Genomic DNA, 25,875 nt, shown 5'->3' on the forward strand with positions numbered 1-25,875 from the left:
GAGTGAGAGGGGTGCTGGAGGGGGGCAAACACAGATTTTGGAAAGACATGAGCTCAGTTATCCATGTGCACAAGCAGAATTAAAAGCTCAATTATACTCCTCTTTGTGAGCACGTTTTTGTTTTAGTACGCTTTCTAGTCCTACATTTTAAGGTCTCTTCATGAGAGAAGCGCACCCAGACTGAATAGCCTTGTGCTTGTGGTGGGGTAAATGTGCTGTGGTATATCTGAAAAAAAGGCCTCTACTGGAATTACAAACTTCAGTATTGCGAACAACACAGTCTGCAGGAATACAGACACACAATGAGGTGTAAATGCTGTGCTCAGAATGGATGTTCAGAAGTTACAAGAGACATCAAGACAGCTGGAAGTTTTGACAAATGGATGTTAGTTATGTCCAGACAAAGAATTCTGTATATATTCGTAACTGTTGAGTCATAAAAGGAAAATAATAATAAAAAATTATGCGTTTTCAACAATCAATAAACGTAATGCCGTGAGTAATTAAATTGACAGGTGTCCATCAACCGCGCGCGATTGTTTATGGTCTAATAAAATTACTAATCAGTCACAATTAATTAAAACAGCAAAATTACCTCAGCATAATGGACTAAATGTCGATCTTAGCATTCGAAGAATAAACGCTTTGAGAGCATGACTGCTACAAACGCATTTGGCGTGGAGACTGAAGCGGATAATTTAATGACGCTGCGCCGCGATGCGATGGCGTTGCATTCCTACCTTTCTTTCCATTCCCGCAAGTTTGATGCTCTCGGTTGAGCTGAGGAGATGTGAAACCACTGGATTACAAGCGCTCGACGTCCGGCAACTTCTCCGTGTTTCCAGACAGATTCTCGGCTACTCCCCCCTCCCCTGGGAATGAGCGCTGGATGGAGGGATGCTGGCGAGGAAGGCCCGTGTGTCTGTGATTTCAGTCGGGTTCTGGCGGCGGCGAGTGCGGCAGACGCAGCGGCGCAGGCGCGGGGATCGTCCGGTCCGACACGAGCCATTCAATGAAGCTGTAAGGGAACGTCGACAAACTACTGTAAACGGAAGCGAGCTTTATGTCTGAGTCAGACGTCTGAAGGCTTACACACTGTTGTAGGAATGAAGGGAATTGTCTTTAATGTATTCAAATATATCCTTCACTGCAAATCAGACGAGTCCTTAATGATTTTAGTCTCAAATGTGAAGTGAAACGATGCCGATTTGTAGGCTAACGTTAACTGTTACCCAAATGTAGGCTACATGTGACCCTGGACCACAAAACCAGTTATAATGGGTATATGCACAGCTAATGTTTTCAGCCAATGATACACTTCCGGTGAAAGCTTAATTTGACTATTTTCAATTTCATAAAGCTCCTTTCACAACGTCCATGTTGTAATGTAACTACATTCAGCAAAATAGGATCAGGATTGCCTGCAGGATAAGCAGGCGAGTGCAGAAAGTCTATTGGAAATAACGGGATAAAATAAGCAATCATATTTTAAAGACATGATGGGGGAAAATGGAATTTAATGCAGTGCTTCTTGTCTGGTCTGAGATACACTGTATTTCATATATCTATCAGGCAGTGAGGATCACTGATTTTTAAAGAAATCAGATCTTAAACGTGTCAATTCATAATGAAAAGCCAGTTCACAGGAAGCGCTGAGGCTGGCTGGCTGAAATTAAAAGTCTGTGTGCATATATATACCCCATTTAGAAATTAAACCTAAACACTTAAAAGCTGAATAAATAATTTTACAGTCTATTTGTGTTTGTTAGGATCGGACAATTATTGGCCCGAGACAGAATTTGAAAATCTGTAATCTGAGACTTCAAAAAAATTATGTAAATATTGAGGAAATTACCTTTAAAGTCCCCAAGAAATCAAAACTAACCATATGATTTTGTTAGCTCACTTTGCTAGCTTTGTGGTGGACAATTCATCTGTGCATGTCATTAAAAATAGTTTGCCCTTGATATCTTTAATTGAAATCTTAAAATGCACTTTCTGTTTGTTTTCAGTTAAATGATCAGATTTTGTGATTTTGAGGTAATGGGCGTGGCTAATATACTTGGTTAAACTGTTAATTTTGACAACAAACAGACAGAATTGGTGAATGGGGGAGTCTGCTAGGTTGTAACAACTCTTCTAAAAACCCTTTCCGCATCTTTCTTAATGAAATACCTATTTTTCTACATCCATTCAGCCAGCGGTAAAAAAAAACAACCCACGCCCACTATGTGCTCATTTAATATTCCGTTTCTTTAGGAACTGCGTCACAATACTAATAAAGTATTGCAGCTTCTGGTTCATTGGAACTTTAAAAGTTGTCCAAATTCAGTTCTTAGCAATGCATACAACTAATTAAAAATTAAATTTTGATATATTAACAGTATGACATTTAAAATGCATATATGGAGCATGATCTGCTTAGCATAATATTCTAAAAACAAATTTACAAAAATCAGTAATTTTGGTTATTGCTAAAACATTTCTGTGCAACATTAGACTGTTTTTGTGGTCCAGGCTCACAGATTACATTTAAATACATTTGTAACCTCCCCGCACACATTTATGCATGCAGTGGCCCAAAAACTGATTCATAATGCATGAATTTCATTTTGTAACAGTATGACATAACAAGTGGCATTTATAAAGAAATGAAGCACAAGAACACTTTTTCCCCAATAAAACATTTAACTAAAATAAAAAAAGCAGATTTTAAACAAAGCAAAACACACAATTTTCAGAAGATCAATTGTGCTGCTACAGTTTCCCTTTTTCTTTTACACTTTATGAGTTTCCGTGTAAATACAATGGACTACACCCATACTTTTTTTGCTAGGACGCCGGTAAACTTTAAACAACGTGAAATAACAGGTTGTTAAAAGTAATCTAAAAAGGTTTTGAAATATAAAGACATAATTAGGCATGGGCAGGCGTAAGATTCTGATGGTATGATAACCTTTGATAAAAAATCCACAGTTTCACAGTATTGCGATTACTGCTCTAAAATATATTCTTTTTAAACATCTGGGTAAAAAACTAAATCCCCTTTTCCGAACACAATGTATTTTATTTATTAAACATTTTCTAATCCTTTTTTTTATATTTTGGGACAGTAAAGATGTCAGGCTAAATAGTTCAAATAAAACATTGATTTCTGCTGTCTTCATTAGTTTTAAAAACACTGATTTCTTTACAGTTTAAAATGACATCTTTGGATACCTTTTTCTGCTGGAGAGACTGTTGTCCTAAAAAACAAAACGTAAAAAAACAACAACAACAAAAATACCTTACATATACCATAGGAACAGTATAGCAGAAAATTGGCGGTTTTAAAACCTTGACTATTCCAAACTGCGGTATACCTTGAAAACAGTTATCGTCCTATGCTTAGATATAACATACCAAAAAAAAGTTAATTGACTGTTTATTTACTCCTAATTTACCAAGACATGTGGAAAATGTGCATAATTCTGTTAAACACAGTTTTTAAAAGACTTTTTCATCATTTCTATATCAACAGCTTTTAAAGATTTGGCTTGGAGGTCTAAAAGTATCCCAAGTATCTACTACCTTCAGGAAAACCCGAATCACAAGCACCGCTTGGGTATTTCAGAAATGAAACCAGTCAGCAGTAAATAAAAGAATGATTTAATAGATTATATCTCCAAAAGCCTTATTGTACACAAATTATTGTAATTGTCCCAACGAATAACAGCAGCTCAACCCGACCTGCTTTACTACAGCTGGAGTCCGGCAGACAGCCAGACGAGCCCCTGTTTGAAACTCGAACACCATCAATTCATACACCCTCTTACAAGCAAGCCCCAGTTTTACACTGGCAGCATGCACACAATTAAAAAAATAGGGGAGGGGGAAAGAAAAAAGGAGGACAGGCACAATAAGCATCTCTAGTCTTCTTTTTTAAAAATCAAATATATAGCATAATCCTATCTGTGACAAGCAGAAACTTGGTGCAGATGAAAAATGGCAAACAAAAGAAAACCGCAATAACAAACCAAAAAAAGAGAGAGAGAGATAGATGACCTCAGAGATGTTCCTCCAAAATCACAGCCTTCAGCGAACCTGAAAAGTCCAGAAATCCCAGAAGACATTGCCACTGGCACTGATAAGTGAGTAAGTGCAACGAATGTGTTTCCATATGCGTGCAAACACGTGTATGGTGAATATGAGTGGACAGAACCAGTCATCAGCGACGGTACACCCCAAACGCAACAAAACTAAAGAAGATGGTGATGCCCACCAGTGAGGCAGTGGCAGGTGCGGTGAAGAACTGCCGGTACTGAATCTGGAAGTACCAGAGCACAGACAGCATGAGCACGAACAGAGGCACCATGAGGCTCCCCACATTGAGCGCCACATGCACCTGGTCAGCAGCCCGTGCCCCGGCAGGCATGGCCCGTGTGGCATGCTGGGAGATGTGGCAGTGCAAAACACTGTTGTCGGCCAGGTTGAGAGAGGCCAGCGTCTGAGCGTCATCCTGAAGGAGCTGGCCCTGGTATATCAGACGCACCTGGTGCTCCTGTCCAGCAAAGTAAGTCCTGAAAACACAATTAAGCACACAAGTTTATTTACGCGCAAATATCAACACCTACACTTACTCTGGGCCACTTGAATCAGAGTTCACAATAATAGTGACTGATGTAAGCATATTAAACTACGAATTTCAAGACTTTTAGGCTATGCTGCATAAAACTTGGTCAGAGAAATATAGGTTACAAATACAATGTGCTGCAAAAAGAAGGGAATAAGATGTTGTTTGGACTAGGGCCAATGACAAGCTCTTTAATGCTGTGATTAATACGTTCCTGTTTGACAACACTTCTTTCAACCCAAAATAGATGCAGTGTGTAGTGTTTTTTTCTCCTGAAAATTCATGCCAGAATTATCGCATATCTCTCTGGCTGCATTTACACTTCAGATCTTGATGGTCAATTTTGATTTTGTGACTGTATCTAATTTTTTTCTTGACCTGCTTACATCATCTTTTAAAAGTGACTTGTGTCTGATTGTCTGCATTTACACAGCACACATCAAAGGTGCAATGACCAGGAAAAAAAAAAAAAAAAAGAGCAGGCGCTGACTGACAGCTGATAATAAAAGTGCGCCCTTTTCTCCATTCTTGTATTTAATGTTCACAGGGTTTACATTTTGAAAAAATTCTTTTTGACAAGTTGTTTTACTATTGTTCAAGAAAGAAAAGTTCTCATTTTGCCATCTTTTTTTAGTTTAACTCTGTTTTTATTAAAATATGTTAGTCAGAGAGCCACAGCATCAGATACACAGAATCAGTAGACATCAACTGATCCAATGTGGAGGTAAAATACAATTTTGCTCACTTTTTCTTTCTCTCTGAATAAAATATAGTTACATATTCATGCATTAAGGAAAAAAACAAAACAAAAAAACAACAACAACAGTGCCGAGAATATATAAATACAAATACTCAAAGGGTACAGCAGTAGAAAATAAAATAATAATAAAATATATATATAAAAAACAAAAAATAAAAAAATAAAAAATAAAAAAAAAAAACACACTCTCCACTCATAACCAAACCAGGGGTAGGGAAGATAAGTCAGCTATATACTTGCATACAAATACACATACATATATACATGTTTATTTATTTATTATTTTTATTTTTAAAGTGTAAGAGGAATGGTTGCCAGATAGTGTCAAATTTTTCAGTATCACCGCAAACTGTATATCTAATCTTTTCTATTTGCATAGACTGCATCAGATCATGCATCCAATGTATGTAACTGGGTGGGGAAGGATTTTTCCAGTTTAGTGTTATAAGCCTTTTAGCAATTATTAAACAAAAAGCAAGTGCATTTGATTGTGTAGATGACAAAGAAACATTTGTAGGGTTAAGTCCAAATAATGCTACTAGGGGGCATGGCTCAATATCTAAAAGAAAGCATTCAGAAATTGATTTAAAAATTGATGCCCAAAAAGTGCTTAGCGCTGGACAAAGCCAGAAAGTATGAAGAAGAGTGGCTGGAGCTTGTCGACACCGATCACAAATTGGATCAAAACCAGGGTTGATTTTAGATATTTTTGCCTTACATTTTGCCATCTTTTAATCTAGGCCTTTTTAAAGCTGAAGGCATCTTAATGTAATGTCTATGGCGTGATTTATGCATGTGATGTATGCAATAGCTTTATATTAGTTATTAGTTATTAGTATGCTCTCTCTCTCTCCCCTCTCTCTCTCTCTCTCTCTCGTTAACATGCTTAAATACTTGTGCTACATGAGAATATAAAAGCTTTTTTAGCCCTCGTGTATGAGATTTAAGGTTTGCGACTGAAGTCTGTTGAAGTCAGTTTTTAATGATGCGTGACTCGCATTAACAGGTGAAAATCCGATCTACCTGCTTACACTGTAGACACTAGGGTACGGATCAGATTTATATCGGATTAATTTTCACATATGAACAAGCCCTGAATCTGATTTGAGTAAATTGGAATCCATGTGATTTTTTCCTGCGTACACGTACATGGGCCGAATCCCATCCTTGCCACATGGGAGAAAAAAATTGGAATTGATTCCCTTGAACCTTGCTGTGTAAATGCAGCCCCTGTCATTTTCCAGGATGATTCAGGCTCGGATTGAGAGACAAGGTTGGGAATGTACTTGAGTACACTCTACAGATTAGCAATAAAATTACATGCTAATTATAATCATAATATATTTTATGATAATAAAATCATAATTACCCCACGTGACAGCACTGAAAAAATGTCTGTCTGCAACAACTGTTGCAAACAATTTATACGTGTTGAGTTTAAAATAACAAATTAAATCTAGTAATGGTCAATCTAATTTGTTTGTTTAAATTCAGCGCAAATAAATTGTTTACAACCACTTAACTAAAAAAAAAATTGTTAATGCAAGGAATCATCTTTAAATACGTTTTTTCCAGTGAGTGCAAATGAAAAGTCAGAACAACATTTTGAAGTTCAGATGAAGCATGTATAAAGGGAAAACAAATGGGACAATTTTTGGTGGTTTCTAAAAAAGCGGCTTAGTTTTATTCTTTTAAAGTGAACAAGTATAATCTATTGGTCAAATTGGTGTTAAATCAACTAATGTTCAATGTTAATCACTGACTCATATTTTAGATTTTTTTTTAAGATATCAAAAATAAAGATAAACATTTATAATGATGAAAGCAAAAATATTAAATGCCACATTTTTTTATTTACAGAGTAATTCAGTTTTAAAAAGCGGGTCAAAATGGCAACTCACCTTAGATTTAGAGCCAAATTACTTGCGAGTAAAAATGATTTTAGGCAAATGACAGCATTATTTTATTTTTAGAGATTGGTAGGTCTCTAAAAACTGTTGACTTCAGCAATCATTAATGCATAATGTCAACACTGACAATTCAGAAAAGTTTTTCCCCTCTATAGTTTCATTCACAAATATATTGGTATCTCAGTACGGCTCCAACAGTACATGTACACAGTTTCAGTGGTCAGAAACCAAATGTGTGTATACAGCTTTAAAAGAGGAACAGCTCAAAAAAGAGAAATGATATCCTTCTATCAAAACAACTGCAGAACATATCTGAGTGTCATGCGCACTCATGCCTGTAACAGGAAGCATTACAACATGATTATAAGATCTATGGAAATGACAATAACACCAAAGCAAAGGTTTATTTAGAACCAAAATCAAAGACTGGAAGAAAAGATCTTTAGTACTTTAGTTGCTGGCATGCCAAGTTTAAGAAATACAAATAATGCAAGAACTACTTTCCCCTTTTTTTGAACTGTCACTATTGGCACATAATGCAACAAGACTGCTGAAGTCAACAGATTTTACTTATACACCTACCAATTTCTGTGTAAAAATAAAATAATGATGCTGCCATCTTTCTACAGCCACTGTACTACACAGCAAATTAGCTCCAAATCCCAAATGTAAATAGCATTTTAATCACTCTACAAAATCAGTGGATGACTTCAAATCCATGACAATGATTATTTTTCCTTTCTTCTATTTTTTTTTCTTCTATTCTATTTTTCTTTCATCTTTTCTATCTGAAAAAAAAGAACTTTGTGTGGAAGGTTGATTAGACACTGAATGACTCCACTTCTATTAGCTGCAGAGAATAAGCAAATCATGACAATGTATCACATATGAAATCTCCACCCTCTATCACTATTTTCCATTTAGTACCTTTATTTATCAGGGGTTGTGGTCGCCACAGCAGAATGAACTGCCAACTTATCCAGCATGTTTTACACAGCGGATCCCGTTCCAGCTGCAACCCAGTACTGGGAAACATCCATACACTGTCATTCACATAAATACATTACGGCCAATCTAGTTTATTTAATTCACCTGTACTACATGTCTTTAGACTGTGGGGGAAACCGGAGCTCCCAGAGAAAACCCACGCAAACACGGGAAGAACTCCACACAGAAATGCCAACTGACCCAGCCGGGACTCGAACCAGCAACCTTCTTGCTGTGAGGCGACAATGCTAACCACTGAACCACTGTGCTGCCCCATTCTCACTATATTTAAAAATATTTTAAAGTCTGTCTATTGAGAATGTTTTAATAATTGATTATGGTTTATTGATATGTATTTTTCTGTAATTCTGTCCTATGCTGCCTGTTTTGACCAGGACTCCCTGGTAGAAGAGATATTGTCTCTTAATGGGACTTTCCTGGTTAAATAAGAAATTAAATACATAAAGACAAAAACATTAAGAAGTTAAATTTTATAAATGTTTACATTTCTTGCACATGACAGTACAAATCAATGCGCACGGTGCAGAAATGCCAAAAGAAATTAAAACGTTGTCATCTAAAACTGCTCAGTGGATGCATTTAAACTATTTTAATAAAACATTTTTGGCAAGTTTGGAACCTCTGGACAGTTTTCAAAAACTGAATTAAATACCGTTTTCAAATACTATCCTCTGCAGAGAATGTAGGTATTTCGTACAGCTGCTCAGCAATGCTTAAATTCCATTCAAAACAGATGAAAACGGCACAACAAATGTAACAAGCAGTCACTGAACAGCAGAAATACACACATATAATCTTCCCAATGAGAAACTTTACAAAACTGAAACTCTCCAATCTGACCTCTCGTCTAACGAAAGCGTGCATTCACCTACAGAAAACATGATGTGGACTCCCACACGCTCAAACCCTCATGTTTCCAGTAGATGCTGAAGAACATTCTGCCTGATTTGAACACAATGGCTTCTGCTTGTGAGATTGAATAATTGTGTCTCATGAGGCTCAGGTTTTTTTTTTTTTGGTTCACTCTTCTGACTGAAAGCATGGTGCTACACACAGGCATAAGAACAAAAGGTCTCTGGCCAGTAACTTTATGTGTGTGGGTTGATGCTGCAGACAATTTCTTGGAAGAAGCTTTATATTGATTGACAAAAGTGTATATGTTGCTTAGTGACATTAATTCAGTGGGTAGCCAAGGATACAATCCATATGCAAAAATCCAATAAACAGCAGAAACTAAAAAAAAAGTGCTGAAAGTGTAAAAACAGAAGCCCAAATGATCTGGGAATGCCTGCCAAAATTCTACTGAGGTGTTGAATTTGAGTTGAAACTGAATTGAGTTAGGAAACTTATTGTAGCTTAATTCTGGGTTAACATTTGACAATTCTAACAATGTCTACAATTCTAGTAATTTGCAAGTTCACATAAGACAAAGGTGGTTTTCCAATCATTAACTTGCTACTTTAAACTAACACATTTTGCCTTATTCTTGAATCTTTTAAGTAAAACGTTGACTTACTTAAAAGGCTAACATTAAATGTAATAAAATTCATGACCAGTAGGGTTGGGTATCGTTTGGGGTTATTTCAATACCGGTGCTAATAGATACTTTTAAAATGGTACTGGTGCCAAAATGGTGCCTGAACCGATACTTTTGAGCCACAAAATTATTGTGGATGACTTTTGAAAAATCATTTATTTGACAAAATCATTAAAAAAAAGAAAAAAATTTAATAGAACAATACAATTAAAGTTTAAAGTAAACATCAATTCATATTTTATTTATTTGAATAACATTAATATATTTATTTTGATCATTTGTTGGTTAGCATAATTTTAAGATTTGCATTATTAAATTACATTAGCTTACTGCTAACCTGTGGAAAAGCTGTCATCAAAATACTGAACTCCTTTTTTCTAGGATTTGGGCTTGTGTCTATGTTTACATGGTTATCAGTTATCTAATGATTTGCCTTTATCTGAATAAGACAATAATATGATCAAGGTGTAAAAGGTAAAATGTTATTTATAACTAGTAATATGTTATGCACCGACTGTCAGCATGGGGAAGATAAAAAAGTAGATATTAGTTAGTTAAACTGTTGTTTAAAAATGTGTTGTAAATCGTGTTGAAGACAGAAATCAAAAATGAATGAAGGCAAAACTAAACGAGTTGAATATGACTAACAGGAGCGTGACTGAAAACTACATTTGATCAATGTGTTACATCTGTTCTTTGGTACTTGCCGACAGTTTGTAAATTCAATACTGCATTTCCTAACGTAAAACTTTGTACACTAGATTTCTGATTAATAATGGTCCCTGCATAGCAGAGGACTTCCTATATTAAAAGTGTAAAAATCGCTATTACCCGTGTCATTTGGGCGTCAACCTCTGACGAATGCGGGGAACTAGGCTAATGCACGCAGTACCGTCACTGACAGAGAGAGCAAGTGTGCACGGGAGCGAGTGCCCAAGATTCACCTAGAGCGCGCAGAGGCCTCGGTCATGTCTCCGCAGTCTGCCACCGATGGCTGATCTCGCTTCTCCATGGCGTTTTGACACAAAAATACGCGTCCAAATTTAGGGGGGCGGGGTGCAAGCTTGTTGACACGGGGACTAGTGGAAGAGTGCTCTAATAATGGAATTTGATACCGCAAGTTAAATGGAAAGAAAAAAACTCTGCATTTCGCAATGCCAATGTGTCATTACGTTTGATGTGTTTCCCCCTTACACGCAACTTTTGTAAAGCATCTGCTTCACGTTCCAGTGTCAGAATCCTTGCTTGTAAATATGCTTTAGAACGCTTAGATTAAGCAAATTTGATTAACGCGATCATGCGTGTTGATCTAAAGCCCCCCAAGTGGTGCTCACTGCAGAGCCACTTGGGCAGAGCTGAGCTCCACCAAGGGGGAGCTTGAGCTCCAACTCCTCCTTCCTTGCACTTCTTCTACGAGTGATGTCACTGGGGGTTAGGGGTGGGGTGGGTGTACGCATTAAAACGAGACACTGCTTGCTGCAGAGCCACTTGAGCTCCAGCAAGTGGGAGCTTGAGCTTGAGCTCCTCCTCCTATAAGCTGTTTTAATGCATACAACCACCCCACCCCACCCCTAACCCCAACCCCTAGTGACATCACTCGAAGAAGAAGTGCAAGGAAGGAGGAGCTGGAGCTCAAGCTCCCCCTTGCTGGAGCTCAGCTCTGCCCAAGTGGCTCTGCAGTGAGCACCACTTGATTAAAACAGCTTACAGGAGGAGCGAGAGCTCAAGCTCCTCCTCGCTGGAGCTCAAATGGCTCTGCAGCGAGCAGTGTCTCATCTGAAGAGAGTTGCTCTCGCTCACCGAATACGCTGTACTGTGTGCGTCCATTCCCTGAGCAACCAGAACAAACGCCTGACATCGCCTGTCCATATTCCTCAAAGTTGTTTAGGATTAAATGTTTAAAGATGGTGTGACAACGCGTACCTATGTGTGCCTTTGATGCACCCCTTGATGCTTCTTACGTCCTTGTTGCAGCACCAGTGGCACCGAAATTCATATGCTGTTTTGATCCGGTACATACCAGTTACAAAGGTACCGGTGCTATAATGACACCAGGTTTTCGGTACCCAACCCTAATGACCAGTGCTTGAGCATCACTTATGCCGAGTTCAGACTGCAGGATTTTTAAAGTAGTCATGTCACAGATGTTTTCACGCTGCATGACTCTCTGGCATAGCCTTCCGTCGGTGCTGTGTTTAAACTGCAAGATGAATCGGCGACACGGGGTTTCACACTGCATGACTTTAAAATAGGAAGAATCGACAACAACTACGTCTTAACCAAATGAATGTGGGAAGCGACATGGAAACAATGCGAGGTCACGGTATATCTTTTGTTATTAACTGCTCAGATGTTCAATTTATAGGCAATTTAACCAATCATAATGCAGATATTAAGTACATTAATATTACCTTTGCTTTCAGCTATTTTGTCTGACAAACAAACAAGCAGTGTATTAGTAGATTAAAGGTCCAGTGAAATTAAAATAACATTTTTTACATGTTAGTATCAGTATGTTTGTGTTCAGACATCTATACACTGGTACAAAACAATGACAAAATTCATGTTTAGAAGATATAAAACCGATACAAACATGTAAAGCTTGTAGTTTGTCACTTCTGCCAAATGGATCAACGATTTTATTCAGGTCACCTCATCAAATTATTCAGTTTCTCATCAAATCTTGACCAACCAAACGCTCTCTAGTGTCTGACATGCCCCGCCCTCTTCAAGACGCTTATCATTTGCTTTTCATTTGATGCACTTGAGCTCAAATCACTCGCACTAGTAGAGCTGCGATAAAACAAAACACTGTTGGCTGTTTTTTTAAAGGGTAGGAGCTACTCTATGTCCCATCCTCATTTTATTTTTCAGTTGAGATTACGTCAAACATCGAATAAAAATAAAAAAGCACATTTCAAAGCACCTCACGGGACCTTTAATGGGTAAAGGATCAACTGGACTATACTAGATGAATGTAAAATTGCACAACCCTTTCTTCACTACATTTCCATCTGTTGTAATCAGTGAAATAAATTAAATATTTGATTCCAAAAATGATTTGCTTACCGTTTAATATAGCCAATGGTGTCTTGAGGATTGACCTGCGCTGTCCTCTCCGTATCATTCAAGAACTTCAGCCTGAGCACCATGTTTCTGTGGGTGTCACTTGCTGCATTTTCGGCTGAAGGTTGTGTGGCACTTGGGGTGCTTTCTGGAGGATGAGTCGAGGGACCTGCTGATTCTCGATGCCTCAACCCGTCACTCCCAATCCCTGCGTCATCCAGGAGGCCTCCATCACCTCCACCTGCCCTACTACCATCAGATGACTGTCCTGCAGCTCCCGCTTCTGTTCCAGGCTCACTCTTATCATCCTCATCCCTGACTCCGCCATGCGATGAGTCCGTGTTTCCCGTAGGAAGCGGCTCCTGGCTGTCAGTCTCTGTGGAGGGTGAGGTCCCTGGGCTGGGTGAGAGGAGGTGTTCAGGGGGTTCAACAGTGTGAGTGGAGGCCCAGGCCAGAACCAGGACGAGCACCAGGAACACCACTCCAAAGAGCAGGGTGACCTCATCACCCACCCCCTCTATTAGAGCCATCCTGGTCTGCTGTGTCCTGGACTAAGGCAACTTCAGACTAGGCACCTACAGCACATGTTCACAATTACTGATGACATTCAACTCACAGTTGATCATTTCTCTTAAATACAAACTCTGATGTACACAACGTTGAGGGTTTCCACAGTTCTCACTATATTTTCAGTCAATGCTGGATGAGTTTATTTATTAATTTGCAAGAGTCTGTTTAATGTATATTAGGGCCGTGCAATTAATCAAAAAATTCAGTTTCAATTTTGGCTTCTAAAGATTATGAAAATAATATTAAATCGAGATAAAACGATTATTGCATCATATACCACCCCTTTTCCAGTTGTACACATTTGTTGCTCTGCAAAGCTCAGTTTTACGTGACAATTACTAAAAGCATGCACTGTAATGTCACTTTTGCAGCACAGGATGCGCATCATTCATTCATGTACATTCGAATCATTCACGTTTTTAAAGTGCGAAAGAGACCGCATGCTGTCGTGTGTGCGCACTCAGCCTCAGAGACGAGCAGAGCACACACATCTAAAGTCATCTTAATGTAGGTGCTTTAATGATCAAATACATGCAAATTTGTGCGGCATTTAGTGATCATTCATATTAACCCGTATTTATGTAATATACAAACGAGTTGAGAACTAAAAGACAAGTGAAAGTGAAACTATAAATCAGACCAGTACTGCTCTTAAAGTGACAGCGCACAATATTCCTGCTGCAGACTGTTTTATTATTATTCAAACAATAAAAGGAGAAAATCACTCACTGCTCTTAACTGGAGGACTTTTGTAGCAATAATTAAAGTTTTTTCCTTACAGTGAAGATGCTTAAAGCACATTTTGTTTCATATGTTTATTCTATTGTACTTATTTCCCTTTCCTTATTTACAGGGAGGAAAATAACTGTATATATACAGTTGAAGTCAGAATTATTAGCCCTCCTGAATTATTAGCTGCCCTTTCCCCCCAGTTTCTGTTTAACGGAAAGATTTTTTCAACACATTTCTAAACATAATAGTTTTAACTCATTTATAATAACTGATTTATTTTATCTTTGCTATGACAGTAAATAATATTTTACTAGATTTTTTTAAGATACAAGCATTCAGCTTAAAGTGCAATTCAAATGCTTAATTAGGGTATTTAGGCAAGTCATTGTATAACAGCGGTTTCTTCTGCAGACAATCAAAAATATTACTTAAGGGGGCTAATAATAATGATCTTAAAATGGGTTTCAAAATATTTAAAGCTGCTTTTATTCAAGCCAAAATAAAACAAATAAGTAATTTCTACAGAAGGAAAAAGTATTGTAGGAAATACTGTGAAAAATTCCTTGCTCTGTTAAACATTATTTGGGAAATAATAATAAATTAAAAAAAAACAAAAATTCACAGGAGGGTGAATAATTTTGACTTCAACTGTATATCGTTTTGAATAATCATGATTACAATTATGATGAAAATAATCGTGATTATGATTTTTCCCATAACTGAGCAGCCCTAATGCATATGACCGGTATCTATATTGTAAGTTTAATTTAAACAATTACAAAAAAAGCAAAACAACAATCAGCTTCTATGGCTAAAAGATCAAGTTTACCACACTTGATAAATAACACTTTTCTATAATTATAAAACTATTCTAACAATTGAAAATGTTATCAACAGCAATAAATAAACAAGATAAAAATACATAATAATAATAATGATAATATATAAGACAAAATCTAAAACTGTTTTTAAGGTTTAGAAGGATTCACATTGAAAAATATTTCATTTAAAGTCTCTCCAGATAAAAACCGTTGTCTGATAATGTTAAAAATAGGGCATTCCACAAGAACATGTTTAACAGTATGATTTTTGTTGCAATATTGACATTTTGGGGGTTCTTCTGCTTTGAGTAAATGTTCATGTGCAAGTCTTGTGTGTCCGATATACGGCATCTTCTAAAAACAATCTCATTATGTCTTGAGTTAAAAAAAAAAAAAAAGATTTTATTCCTACTTCAGGCTGGTTTTCAAAAAGCTTTTTTTGAGCACTGATCACCTTCTGCTTGCCACTTGTTAAAAATGTAGCCTTTTATTAGTGGCTTTAAATTTAAAGTGGGAGTTTACACTCCTTTAGCTTTCCTGTTAGGGCTGTTTTGGCAGCTTTGTCGGCTTGATCATTTCCAAACAGTCCAACATGTCCTGGGATCCAGCAGAATACTATCTTATAACATTGTCCCTGTAGTTCATTAGCTTTGATAAAAATGTCAATAATAATGGGATGTGATAATAATAAAATCCAGCTTAAAAGAATTCAATGTTTGTAGACAAGACTTTGAGTTAATAAAATTGTGTTCTTCCAGACTCAATTTGATTTTAATTGCCTGCTTCATTGGCTATTAAACCATACTTGAGTTTTGATTTCTGTAAGCTAGGAGAGACACTCATTTATGCGTACATGTGATGGTATTTGTGTTGAAAACGCAAAACTCAGAAAATATGTAAAGAAATCAAAACAGCATCAGGAAAACGAAACCAAAACAAAGATCTGCTGCAAGCAAACACATTTCTGACATTTGCAGTGAACTATAAAGAGCAATATCAGGACTGACATTAAAAGTGTCTTGTTTTTGGTTAGTTTAGATGATTTTTTTTGTTTGTTAGTTTTGACTGTGTGAACCCTGATCATTTTATTAAGGCTAATTAAGTTGTCTTAGAAATTATTTCTTTATTAAATCCATAGAGAATAAACTAAAAAAAACAGAGTTAAATTTGTTCCCCACTTGTGGTATGCAGACTCCTCTTGACATACTGTATACTTGAAAGATAAGTATATGAAAGAATTATATGAAAGATTCCTCCAGTTAAAGGTGCCATATGCTGCATTGATTCAATAAGTTATATTGTTCTATGGTATCTACACATAGGAATGTGGCTTATGTCAATTTAAAAATCTCCAGAAATAGTTTATATACTCATTTATTATCCCATAAATACCCTGTATAATCATAAGGTCCTTATTGACCATATTTGGGATGATCATGAATATTAATGAGCACTGCTTTCCTTGTCTGCTCTCTCTTCCTTAACACACGATGTACTGAAATAAATAAGAGCAAAATAATCACACTTAATATGTCAAAAATTATTTTAACAAACGGAGTAGATGTACTGTTAAATCTTTTCAACTTGGAGGGGTGGAGAGGTTTATTTTACCTACATGGAGTGAGTGAGCCATCTAATATAAATTAACAAAAGTAACCTATTTTGGTGAAAAGTTGTATTGTGGATAAAATAGAAGCTAAATTATAATTAAAATTGACAAAAGCGATCGACTGGGTTGTATTGTGTTGTATTTTGAAGTCATAATGAAAATAAAAACCAATCAGGATTAAAATTAATTTATAATTTTAAATACATATATATCATCCGCTGCATGAACAGATGTTTAATCATCTAGTTCATTGTAATTCATTTAGTTCGTTGCTGTTCATTCACTTCAGTAAAATGGCATTAAGACCTGACACGATTCTTTAAAGTGCATTTTATACTGAGTGCACACTTATTGTACTCAGCAGTTGTGTTTGTTGCCTTAAACATACAAACATACCAGGGTTGTCACGACACTGGAATTCGGTACCAATTGATATTTGAATTTTAAAAAATGTCCATTTCCCCCTAACATTTAAGCGCTGTTGAGCACCTTCTTAAACAGCACTGATTTCCCATTATGTTCATGTGTTTAACAGAAATGACGTGAAAGTCATCAGTTCATCAATCTCACCGCTGTTTACTGAGTGTAAACACAGATACAGGGACACTGGAGCATTTTAAAGCTGCGATTCATCAGTGGATTGCTCTTATGTCAGCTCATAGACAAACCAGCTTACCGTTGTGACTTTGAAACAATCCAGGGTCCCTGTATCCGTGGTTACACTCAGTAAACAGCGGTGAGTTTGGTGAACTGATGACCATTCACGGCCAATCACAGTCATTTCTGTTGAGCACGTGAACCCAACGGCAAATCAGCGGTTTTTAAGAATGTGCTCAACAGCGCTCAACTGTTAATGGGGAATGGACGCTTTTTAAATTTCAGTATTGATTGGTACGAATTCCAACATCGTGACAACCCTAAAACATGCTTGGCAAATTTTTCAATAAAATAAACATGATAAATGAACACAAGATACATTTAAACATACCTAATTAAATGAAGCTAATTAAATTTATATTCCATGTATTCCACATTTTGAGTTGTTGATAAGCAACGCATAGAAAACAATCTAGTGTGACTGGCTTTGGCTTTAGTCAAAAGGATTTAAAAGTCTCACATACGCAATAAGTTTAATATAAACTTGAATAAACGTAAAAAAAAAAAAATGGAGGACCATGATCATTATTGTAATCTCACTAGGAAACGTTGTGGCCAATCAAATGCTGATGTACAGTGCATATCAATGAGCCCATTTGCAACATATCTGTCTGTGTTTTGGCTGCTGATCACCTGATGATGCGGCTGCTAATGCAGTTCTGGATGAAATAAAATGTGACCTAAAGTGCATGAAAATGTTGAGGGCATGCTAATGAATATCCCCGTGAGCAACATAGTCTGTATTGTGTTCTGATTGTATTCTGGCCTGTTTTCCACCAGGGTTTTACAATTTACATGAGAACAAAGAAAACAATGGTGTCTGAGACTCACGGTATGGCCATCTCCATGTACTGAACTCTTAGTATTCGATCCAGATTTTCTTTATAGGACACTTTAAACATGATGAAAGCTTTTAATCAGGTTAACAGGAGAAATTTTTCAAGTAACTTCAACCAGAATCTCAAAGTGACCAGTTCACGCAGACAATAATAGCGCTATCTGTGCCTTAAACAAACATCTGGATAATTTTAGAATGATAAACGATTCTGTAAATTTGATTTTCCCCCAGAGCATGACCATTTAAGCAGAAAGAGCCTTTGTGTACAATCCATTAAACTGTTACGAGCATAAGCCGCAACCTTTGAACACAGCAGCGGTGAAGTGGTCTCTCAGTTAACCAGATATTTCCTCTCTTTAACTGTGGACGTCAGCATGTTTCAGTCCATATCTCATGCTGCGTGATGACAGCTGTTCTCATCATTATGCATGCAGTCCAGCGCTCAGAACATTCTCAGAACCAGAGAGAGTTTATCTGTTCATCAGAATACATTTCAAATCTCTGACTTTCCCTTTATCGGTGGAATGAAAAAAATAGGTTGTGTTCTATCACGCTGTTCTGGTTACGCGCAAAATTCAGATGAAGGACAGGAAGTAAAAAACTAATTGTGAGAGAGAGGAAAGTCCGTAATTTTGCGATGTATACCATATTTTAGAGGAGTAATAAATAAAAAAATAACCACATACGTTGGGCATGATCATTATATCATGAAGATGGCCGAGTTTTCTACTGAACTAAAATATATTTGCCTGTCATTGAAGCGGTAGATACTGCATAAGCTATTACGTTAAATGAAAACATACTTAGGTAAATACTAGAGTTATAGCATACTATATATAATTACTTGAATTAAACTGTCATAGTAGTTATATTGTTGCTGTAGTCTGACACTACTGTAGTAATAAACAAATTATTCAATAGGCTTCAGTTTCTATAATTATACACCATCACAATACACCACAGTTTACACTAACGTTACAGTATTTATTAAAGTTTATCAGTTAACTATGTTATATTATTCAATAGCATTAATTAACAAAGAGTTGTACTTCACACTTTACTATGTGACTCAAAAACATGTTTGTTATAAATTACTATAGTTTTTTCCCCCATGCAGATATCTTCCAGACACCATGAAATAACAGATGAAAGCATACACAAGTGTGGACGCGTAGTTTACATTATTTTTTATTTATTTATTTTTATAAGGGGGAAAAGTGCTCCACAATAATAACCATCTAGTTTTGTCGCAAGCATTGCATTTCTTTTATGTTCTGTTGATGAACTTACTATCAACAAGCATTCCCCACTGCTGTCCATATAGAAATTCATGTTACAGTTGTTCATTCCACCAAAACCCTAGTAAAGACATGGATTATCGCAAAACAAGACGGAGATTTCATTGCAGCGATTATTTATATTCTCTTGGATTTTGTGTGGTGGTGTTTGTATCTGATTTTTATATAACACGCTAACATATTTATACACATAGCTAGGCCTGTTTATAATCTTTATTGGTGCTGTCAAACAAATTATCGCGTTCAAAAAACGTTTGCACATATAAATGTTTATTACATGCCGCCTTTTCCTCCATTTAGGAGTAAAAAAGTTTGGAAGTCTATAAAAGCTGTTCGGCATTTCTTATTTTGGCAGATTTAAACAATTATAAACAACATGAAAGAGAAATATTTTGATGTTTTGATAGCAATTCCTATGTAGAACAATCCCATCCTGCCCTGCATCTGAATTTCAAGCGTCATCAATGACGTCATGTGAAAACAACCTATAAGGATCAGATCAATCAGGATATAGGTGACTTTTTCAGTAGAACATTTATAAAAAAAAAAAAAACAGAAACAAAAGGAATTCATTTTATTTTGTTTTGTCTGTCTGTCTGTCTGTCTGTCTGTCTGTGTGTGTGTGTGTGTGTGTGTGTGTGTGTGTGTGTGTGTGTGTGTGTGTGTCTGTATATTTATATATATTTATTTACTCTCAAAGTGCTGGTAGAAATTAACTTCCTCATTCATCAATTAGCATCACATCACATTTGTTTTGTGTGGCTAATAACGTGTTTTTGATTGAAGGTTTGCCTTCTTTAAAATACTTTAATATCTGTTCCCTAATGCTGGCTTATTTACAGTTTTTAATGTTGATTTATGAGAATTCTCCCTTTAAATAAAATAAAATGAAAAAGAACAAGAATCAACATTGAACACAATTAAACAAGAAAATGTTTAATGTTCTACTGATGGGAAACAAAGTCACCTCCATCTAATATGGCCCAAGGGTGAGTACACTGACAATAGTTCATACAAAAACGTGAACTCACTGTAACGTACTCACCTCATTCAATACAAGACAATCAAAAAAATGTTGGTATTGTATTGTTATCCTTGAATGTTTTTGTCAAAGTGCTGGTAAAATTTAATCACATTTTCATCTGAAATATTTAATGTTCTACTAAAGAAAAGAAAATCCCCTGCATTTGGATGGATTGAAAGTAATTTAAAGGGGACCTATGATGAAAATCATTTTTTGGTAGCTGTTTGGTAGCTGACAGAACTGTAGGTATAGTGTGTCCACAGTCACATTGGGGTGATATAAAGAAAATAAGTCTCTTTTTTTAATTTCTTGACGTTAAAATAGGATCCAAATCCCTACCATTTTGAGCCCCATCATAATGTGACGTATGAGTGCGGTTTCCCCGCCCACCGAATTTATTGACAGCCACAACTGGGATTAAAACAGCTGTTTAGCTCACAGTGATCATTAATCGTCATCAAACGTGATCAAGAATGAGTTTCACAAGTTTAAAACATTTTAAAGCAGTGTATGTTTGTAATGAATAGCAGCGTTTTTAACGTCTTTATCACCACAGCCGCATGTCAGTACAATTATAAAAGAAGATGCTTCAATCCCGGATTGTGGAGGTTAAAGCTACGGTCACACCGGGCTTTGTGTGTGCGAAATTCTGTCGTGTGGCGCTGCGAAAAGGGGCGGGATTAAACAAGATGATTAGACATTAAAAAAAGCTAGCGATAGCTCCATGCTTTAAATTTCTGTCCAGAGAGGTCCTGTTTTGATTCTGGATTGGTCTCACGCAGTCAAGTGATGCGATTTCGCAGGTCAGAGTTCACCAAGCTTGAACTTTGCACCGCAGCAACATGCGAAACTTGACGCATGACCCTGCGTTTCCGGTCTGACGCAATTACCTGCGTTTAAATGGAAGTCTATGAGAGGAAAAGCCCAGTGTGACCGCAGCTTAAATCAGGTTTATTTTGTACAGTAACATAACGGATATCCATACAGCAGTGGATGTTAACATGTATCCTGTCACTTTAGTCATGCAAAAACAGTGCAAAGTTAAACGCACACGCTGTGTGAGAGAGCGAGTGACCTTTGTAAGGACATTAGGTGTGACTCATCGAAAGGCTTGAATTAATTCCACAACGAATACATCAAATCATCATTGGGAAAGTCATTACTGTAGTATTGCTCACAAACGTTACGTGAGACCTGCTTCCTTCATGTCTGTCACTGTGCTGTTTATCTGATGGAGCCAGAGATTGAGACACACTCTGACAGGCACGTGGGAACGGTGGGTGGGGAGAACTAGCATTAAAGGCACAGGCAACAAAAACAGCTACATGGTTGTTCAGAGCAGAAAAATCCAATATTCTGAAAGGTGTAATTAATAATCTGATGGGTGTTTTGAGCTGAAACTTTACAAACACATTCTGGAGACACAAAAGACTTATAGTAATCTTGAAAAGGGGGTAAAATAGGTGCCCTTTAAGAGAAAATTAAAAATTTGAGGTGAACTACTCCGTGGTCTAACATTCTCCATCAGTTTCACTCCCCTAGCACCTCATCCCATACAAGGACAGTAAAGATTTTTCATTCCTACAAACCTTTCTTATCCTGTTCCCCGGAAATAGTCATGACACAACATGGGAAAACGGAGGTAAAGTGGATTTTATATTCCCACATTCTGACTTCCTTAAATCCTTAATAATATAACTTCAGAAAAGTATTCTTTACTAATAAAAAAAATAGTGAAATCACACTAGCAGCAAAGACTATCAAAGTACAGCATTGTTCACAGCCAATTAAATAGTGCTACAGTTGTTTTGAAGTCATACCTGCACGTGATTTCAGACCCAGTATTAAAACACCATTGTAAACGATATATGGAGCAGGTTACAAGTTGTCACTACAACCAACTTTACCTCAATCATGAGAAAAGGGTGACACTTTACATTACCGAGTGAACTGAATGTTAAAAAGTAACACTCTTTCAGTTAGTTTTTAAATACAATATGTTTATGTTTAAATACACAAGCTTGAGAATGACAGGTGAATTTGCGCGTCTAAATCGAGAAACGTAAATGTAAAGGTAATGTTTTGGTCATCAAACAGATGTCAACAACCACGTTTCCAACACACACAAAGAAAAGTTTATAGTAACTACTATTAACAAAAAAGGCACTCTCTCGTGTTTTCTGCCATCAGTTTTGTGCTCAACAGCATGAAGTGTGTGTGTTTGTAAGTGACGCTCTGTCTGAAGGTAAAGCAGGTGAGCGCTCGCGTATCGCAAGAGCTGCGAAACAACCTAAACAGCAGCTTTCCTCGTATGAACGAGTCCTCGAAACAAGTGGAGTTAAAGCTGTTTAAAGAAACTCTATACGACTCCGAAAATGGCTTACCGTTGACATTTCACATCGTATGATGGTCCATGATTCGCACCGTTTAACGTCTGCGCTTCCTGATCACTGGCAGGCGAGAACGATGCCACAACGGCAACTTCCGGTTTAAAAAAACCTCCCTTCATAATAAAGGTTTAGTGTTTTATTGACAAATCATTCGTCAACTGATAATGATGTAGATTTTAAACAATGTTATTCAAATTTACTTTTAATTTCTTATTGGTTTATACTGATATTAAGTATACATAAACTGACCAATATAATTTTGTACGTAAAAAAAGTACCAAAAGGATACTTCTTCTGAGGGATATCAAAAACACACATTTGGAGATGTTTAGTGTTTACTTTGTATACCCCTAGGAAAATTTATCATAGTTTTATTATTCGTTTTTGTTAAAATAATTACCATAACCACAGAGGGCCTTTCTATCATGGATAAAACATTTAATGACAATTATATTAGGAAAATCCTAACTGCAGATAAGTGTTCTTCCAGTAGCAATGGTTAAAAGGAAACACGCTTCCCCTTCATTCTTATTGCTCCCAAAATCTGATATTATCCATGCAATGATTTTATTAGTAAGTTTAAGGAAGGTTTTTCGCTCGTGTTGTTTCTGTAAAATGGAGCCGGAAACGATTCTCCATTTATTTTTCAATTGGAGTTGCACAAAACAGTTTTGGTCCCAAGTTTCCTTATTACTTTTTGAAGTGTATTATAAGTTTACTGATATAACTGATAAAATGGTTTTATAATAACATAATATTAATTAGTTTTATTTGTAAATGGCGCCTTTCTGGACACCCAAAGTTGCCTTACAACAAGCATCAACAGCCGTATAAGAGAACAAATTAAAACAATTAATAATCATTGGCAACAAAATTTTAAATGCAGGTACAAACACATCATGAGTATAATAATAACACGATAAAATATAGTCAAAAGAAAGCCCGCTTAAAAGATGGGTCTTGAGATGATACTGCTCCTGGAAAGTGAGTTCCATAGTCAAGGAGCCGCGGCACCAGGGAGAAAGAGTTTATGGATTGCAACTCTGGATTATTGGACATGAACAATATAACAAAAAATCTTCATTTATTTGGAAAGTACCACATTCACAAAACAAAATATATACTCACTGTGCCAAATTGTAAACTATTTTTCATTGATCTAAACATTTTTTATGATTTCCTGGCTTCTATACAGAGTAATCCCAAAGCTTTCAAGACATCCCAACTGCTGAAGATAATACTTAATATACATGATAAATTTTGTTGTTAATTCCCTTGTATACTGTTTTATGTATAATTATGTACTCCCCTGTTTAATCAATAAGAAAAAATTGTTTTGCTACAAAAAAAAAAACATGGTTAAACTATCATTAGTGTTGCAAAATAATGGCTATTTCTATTATTAATATTATTATTCAGCATCCGGCAGCTAGCTCTCTGCAACTCTCACATGGTCACCCACTGAAGCTAAGCAGGTCATTAAAAATCCCAGGATGTCCTTCGAAAAAGAGTAGAGGTTTAACCCCGGCATCCTGGCCAAATTTGGCCACTGGCCTCTGTCCATCATGGCCTCCTAACCATCCCCATATTATAATTGGATTCATCACTTGGTCTCCTCTCCACTAATCAGCTGGTGTGTGGTGTGCAGTCTGGCGCAATATGGCTGCCATCAAGTCATCTAAGAGGATTTTGTACACTGGTGGTGGATAAGATGCCCCAAAAATGTCTAAAGCACTTTGAGTGTCCAGAAAAGCACTATAGAAATGTAAGGAATTATTATTCATCTACTTTTTTCTTTCAATACAACCATGTTTATTTTCATACAAAAAATAAAATGCCCTAATTATTATTTACCACAAAGCTTATTTTAATATGTACAGAGTCTTTACCAGTGGTCATATTTTTGTACATGATATAGTCTACTGATCCACAACCTAAGGATCCAGAAAGCTGACTGAGACACTCTTTGTGTACATAATACATAATAATATCAGTAAATAATACAGAATTGTGATGTTTGGGTGAACATCAAATAAGTTGTTGATGTGTTAAGTGTCGAGTAAGTTCTCAACAGTGCTGTGTCAAAGCTGTCTCTGCGGTATTCAGTCCAGATGAACATGCATTGCCCTTTATGTACTAGTTATTGCTTGTTTTGTGCAACACCTTCGCCTGAGGATGTCATCTTTACCGTCTGTCCTTCATACACAGATGCTCAGATGTGTCAGACACTAAAAGAGGAAGTCAGAGCTGTCAACGCCACCTGATAAGGCAGTGTAAAACAGGTTGAATGCATAATGTTGGAGAGGATGACATTAAACTCCTTGCAGAATTTATTTTGAAGCCAATTATCTAAAAAATTATGTTTTATTTCATTATATTATATTATATTTCAAAATTGGGGCGTCACGTTGGCACAGTGGGTAGCACGATCACCTCACAGCAAGAAGGGTGCTGGTTTGAGCCTCAATGGGGTCAGTTGGCATTTCTGTGTGGAGTTTGCATGTTCTCCCCCACAAACTGTGGGTTTCCCGCACAGTCCAAAGACATGCAGTATAGGTGAATTGGGTAAGGTAAATGAATGAGTGTATGTGGATGTTTCCCAGTAATGGGTTGCAGATCGAAGGGCATCCGTTTTGTAGACCATGTGCTGGATAAGTTGGTGGTTCATTTCGCTGTGGCGACCCCAGATGAATAAAGGGACTAAGCCGAAAAGAAAATGAATGAATTTCAAAGTTTTCCTAAGGCAAGAATAAATATTGTTCAATAGTTTTAGGACAACTTGAAATGGAAATGTTTGGAGAATCATCATAAATAATCAAAAATAAATAATGAATAATTAATTTCATTAAAAAAAAAAAATAAAGTTCATACAATAATACTAATTATATATTATAATACAAATAATAATTATTTTACACAGTGTAAATTGGATATTTATACAAGATTTTTATTATTCATTTTTTATTTTGGAATAGGTGTCCCTTGCATGCTTATGATCATATTTGGGGTTCCGTGGCATCCTAAAGGTTCTGTGAGTATTTGT

General features: G+C 36.5%; 1 protein-coding gene across 1 annotated transcript; it reads right to left on the reverse strand.

The window, feature by feature from the left end:
* Window positions 1–3,632: 3,632 nt before the first annotated feature.
* On the reverse strand, window positions 3,633–22,915 carry tmub1 (transmembrane and ubiquitin-like domain containing 1). Its single transcript, XM_056477521.1, has 3 exons — window positions 22,827–22,915; window positions 12,897–13,468; window positions 3,633–4,559 (listed from the first exon to the last, which is right to left on the reverse strand). The coding sequence occupies exons 2-3, from the start codon at window positions 13,421–13,423 to the stop codon at window positions 4,208–4,210; spliced, it is 879 nt and encodes a 292-aa protein (XP_056333496.1). The 5' UTR covers window positions 13,424–13,468; window positions 22,827–22,915; the 3' UTR covers window positions 3,633–4,207.
* Between the last annotated feature and the right edge of the window lie 2,960 nt (window positions 22,916–25,875).

The sequence above is a fragment of the Danio aesculapii genome, chromosome 2 (genome assembly GCF_903798145.1).
Source record: "Danio aesculapii chromosome 2, fDanAes4.1, whole genome shotgun sequence".
Lineage (NCBI taxonomy): Eukaryota > Metazoa > Chordata > Actinopteri > Cypriniformes > Danionidae > Danio > Danio aesculapii.

Coding starts and splice junctions, on each gene's coding strand:
- tmub1 (XM_056477521.1), bottom strand. CDS start 13,423: ATGGCTCTAATAGAGGGGGTGGGTGATGAGGTCACCCTGCTCTTTGGA. Junction 4,560..12,896: donor ACCATTGGCTATATTAAACG/GTAAGCAAATCA, acceptor TTGTGTTTTCAG/GACTTACTTTGCTGGACAGG.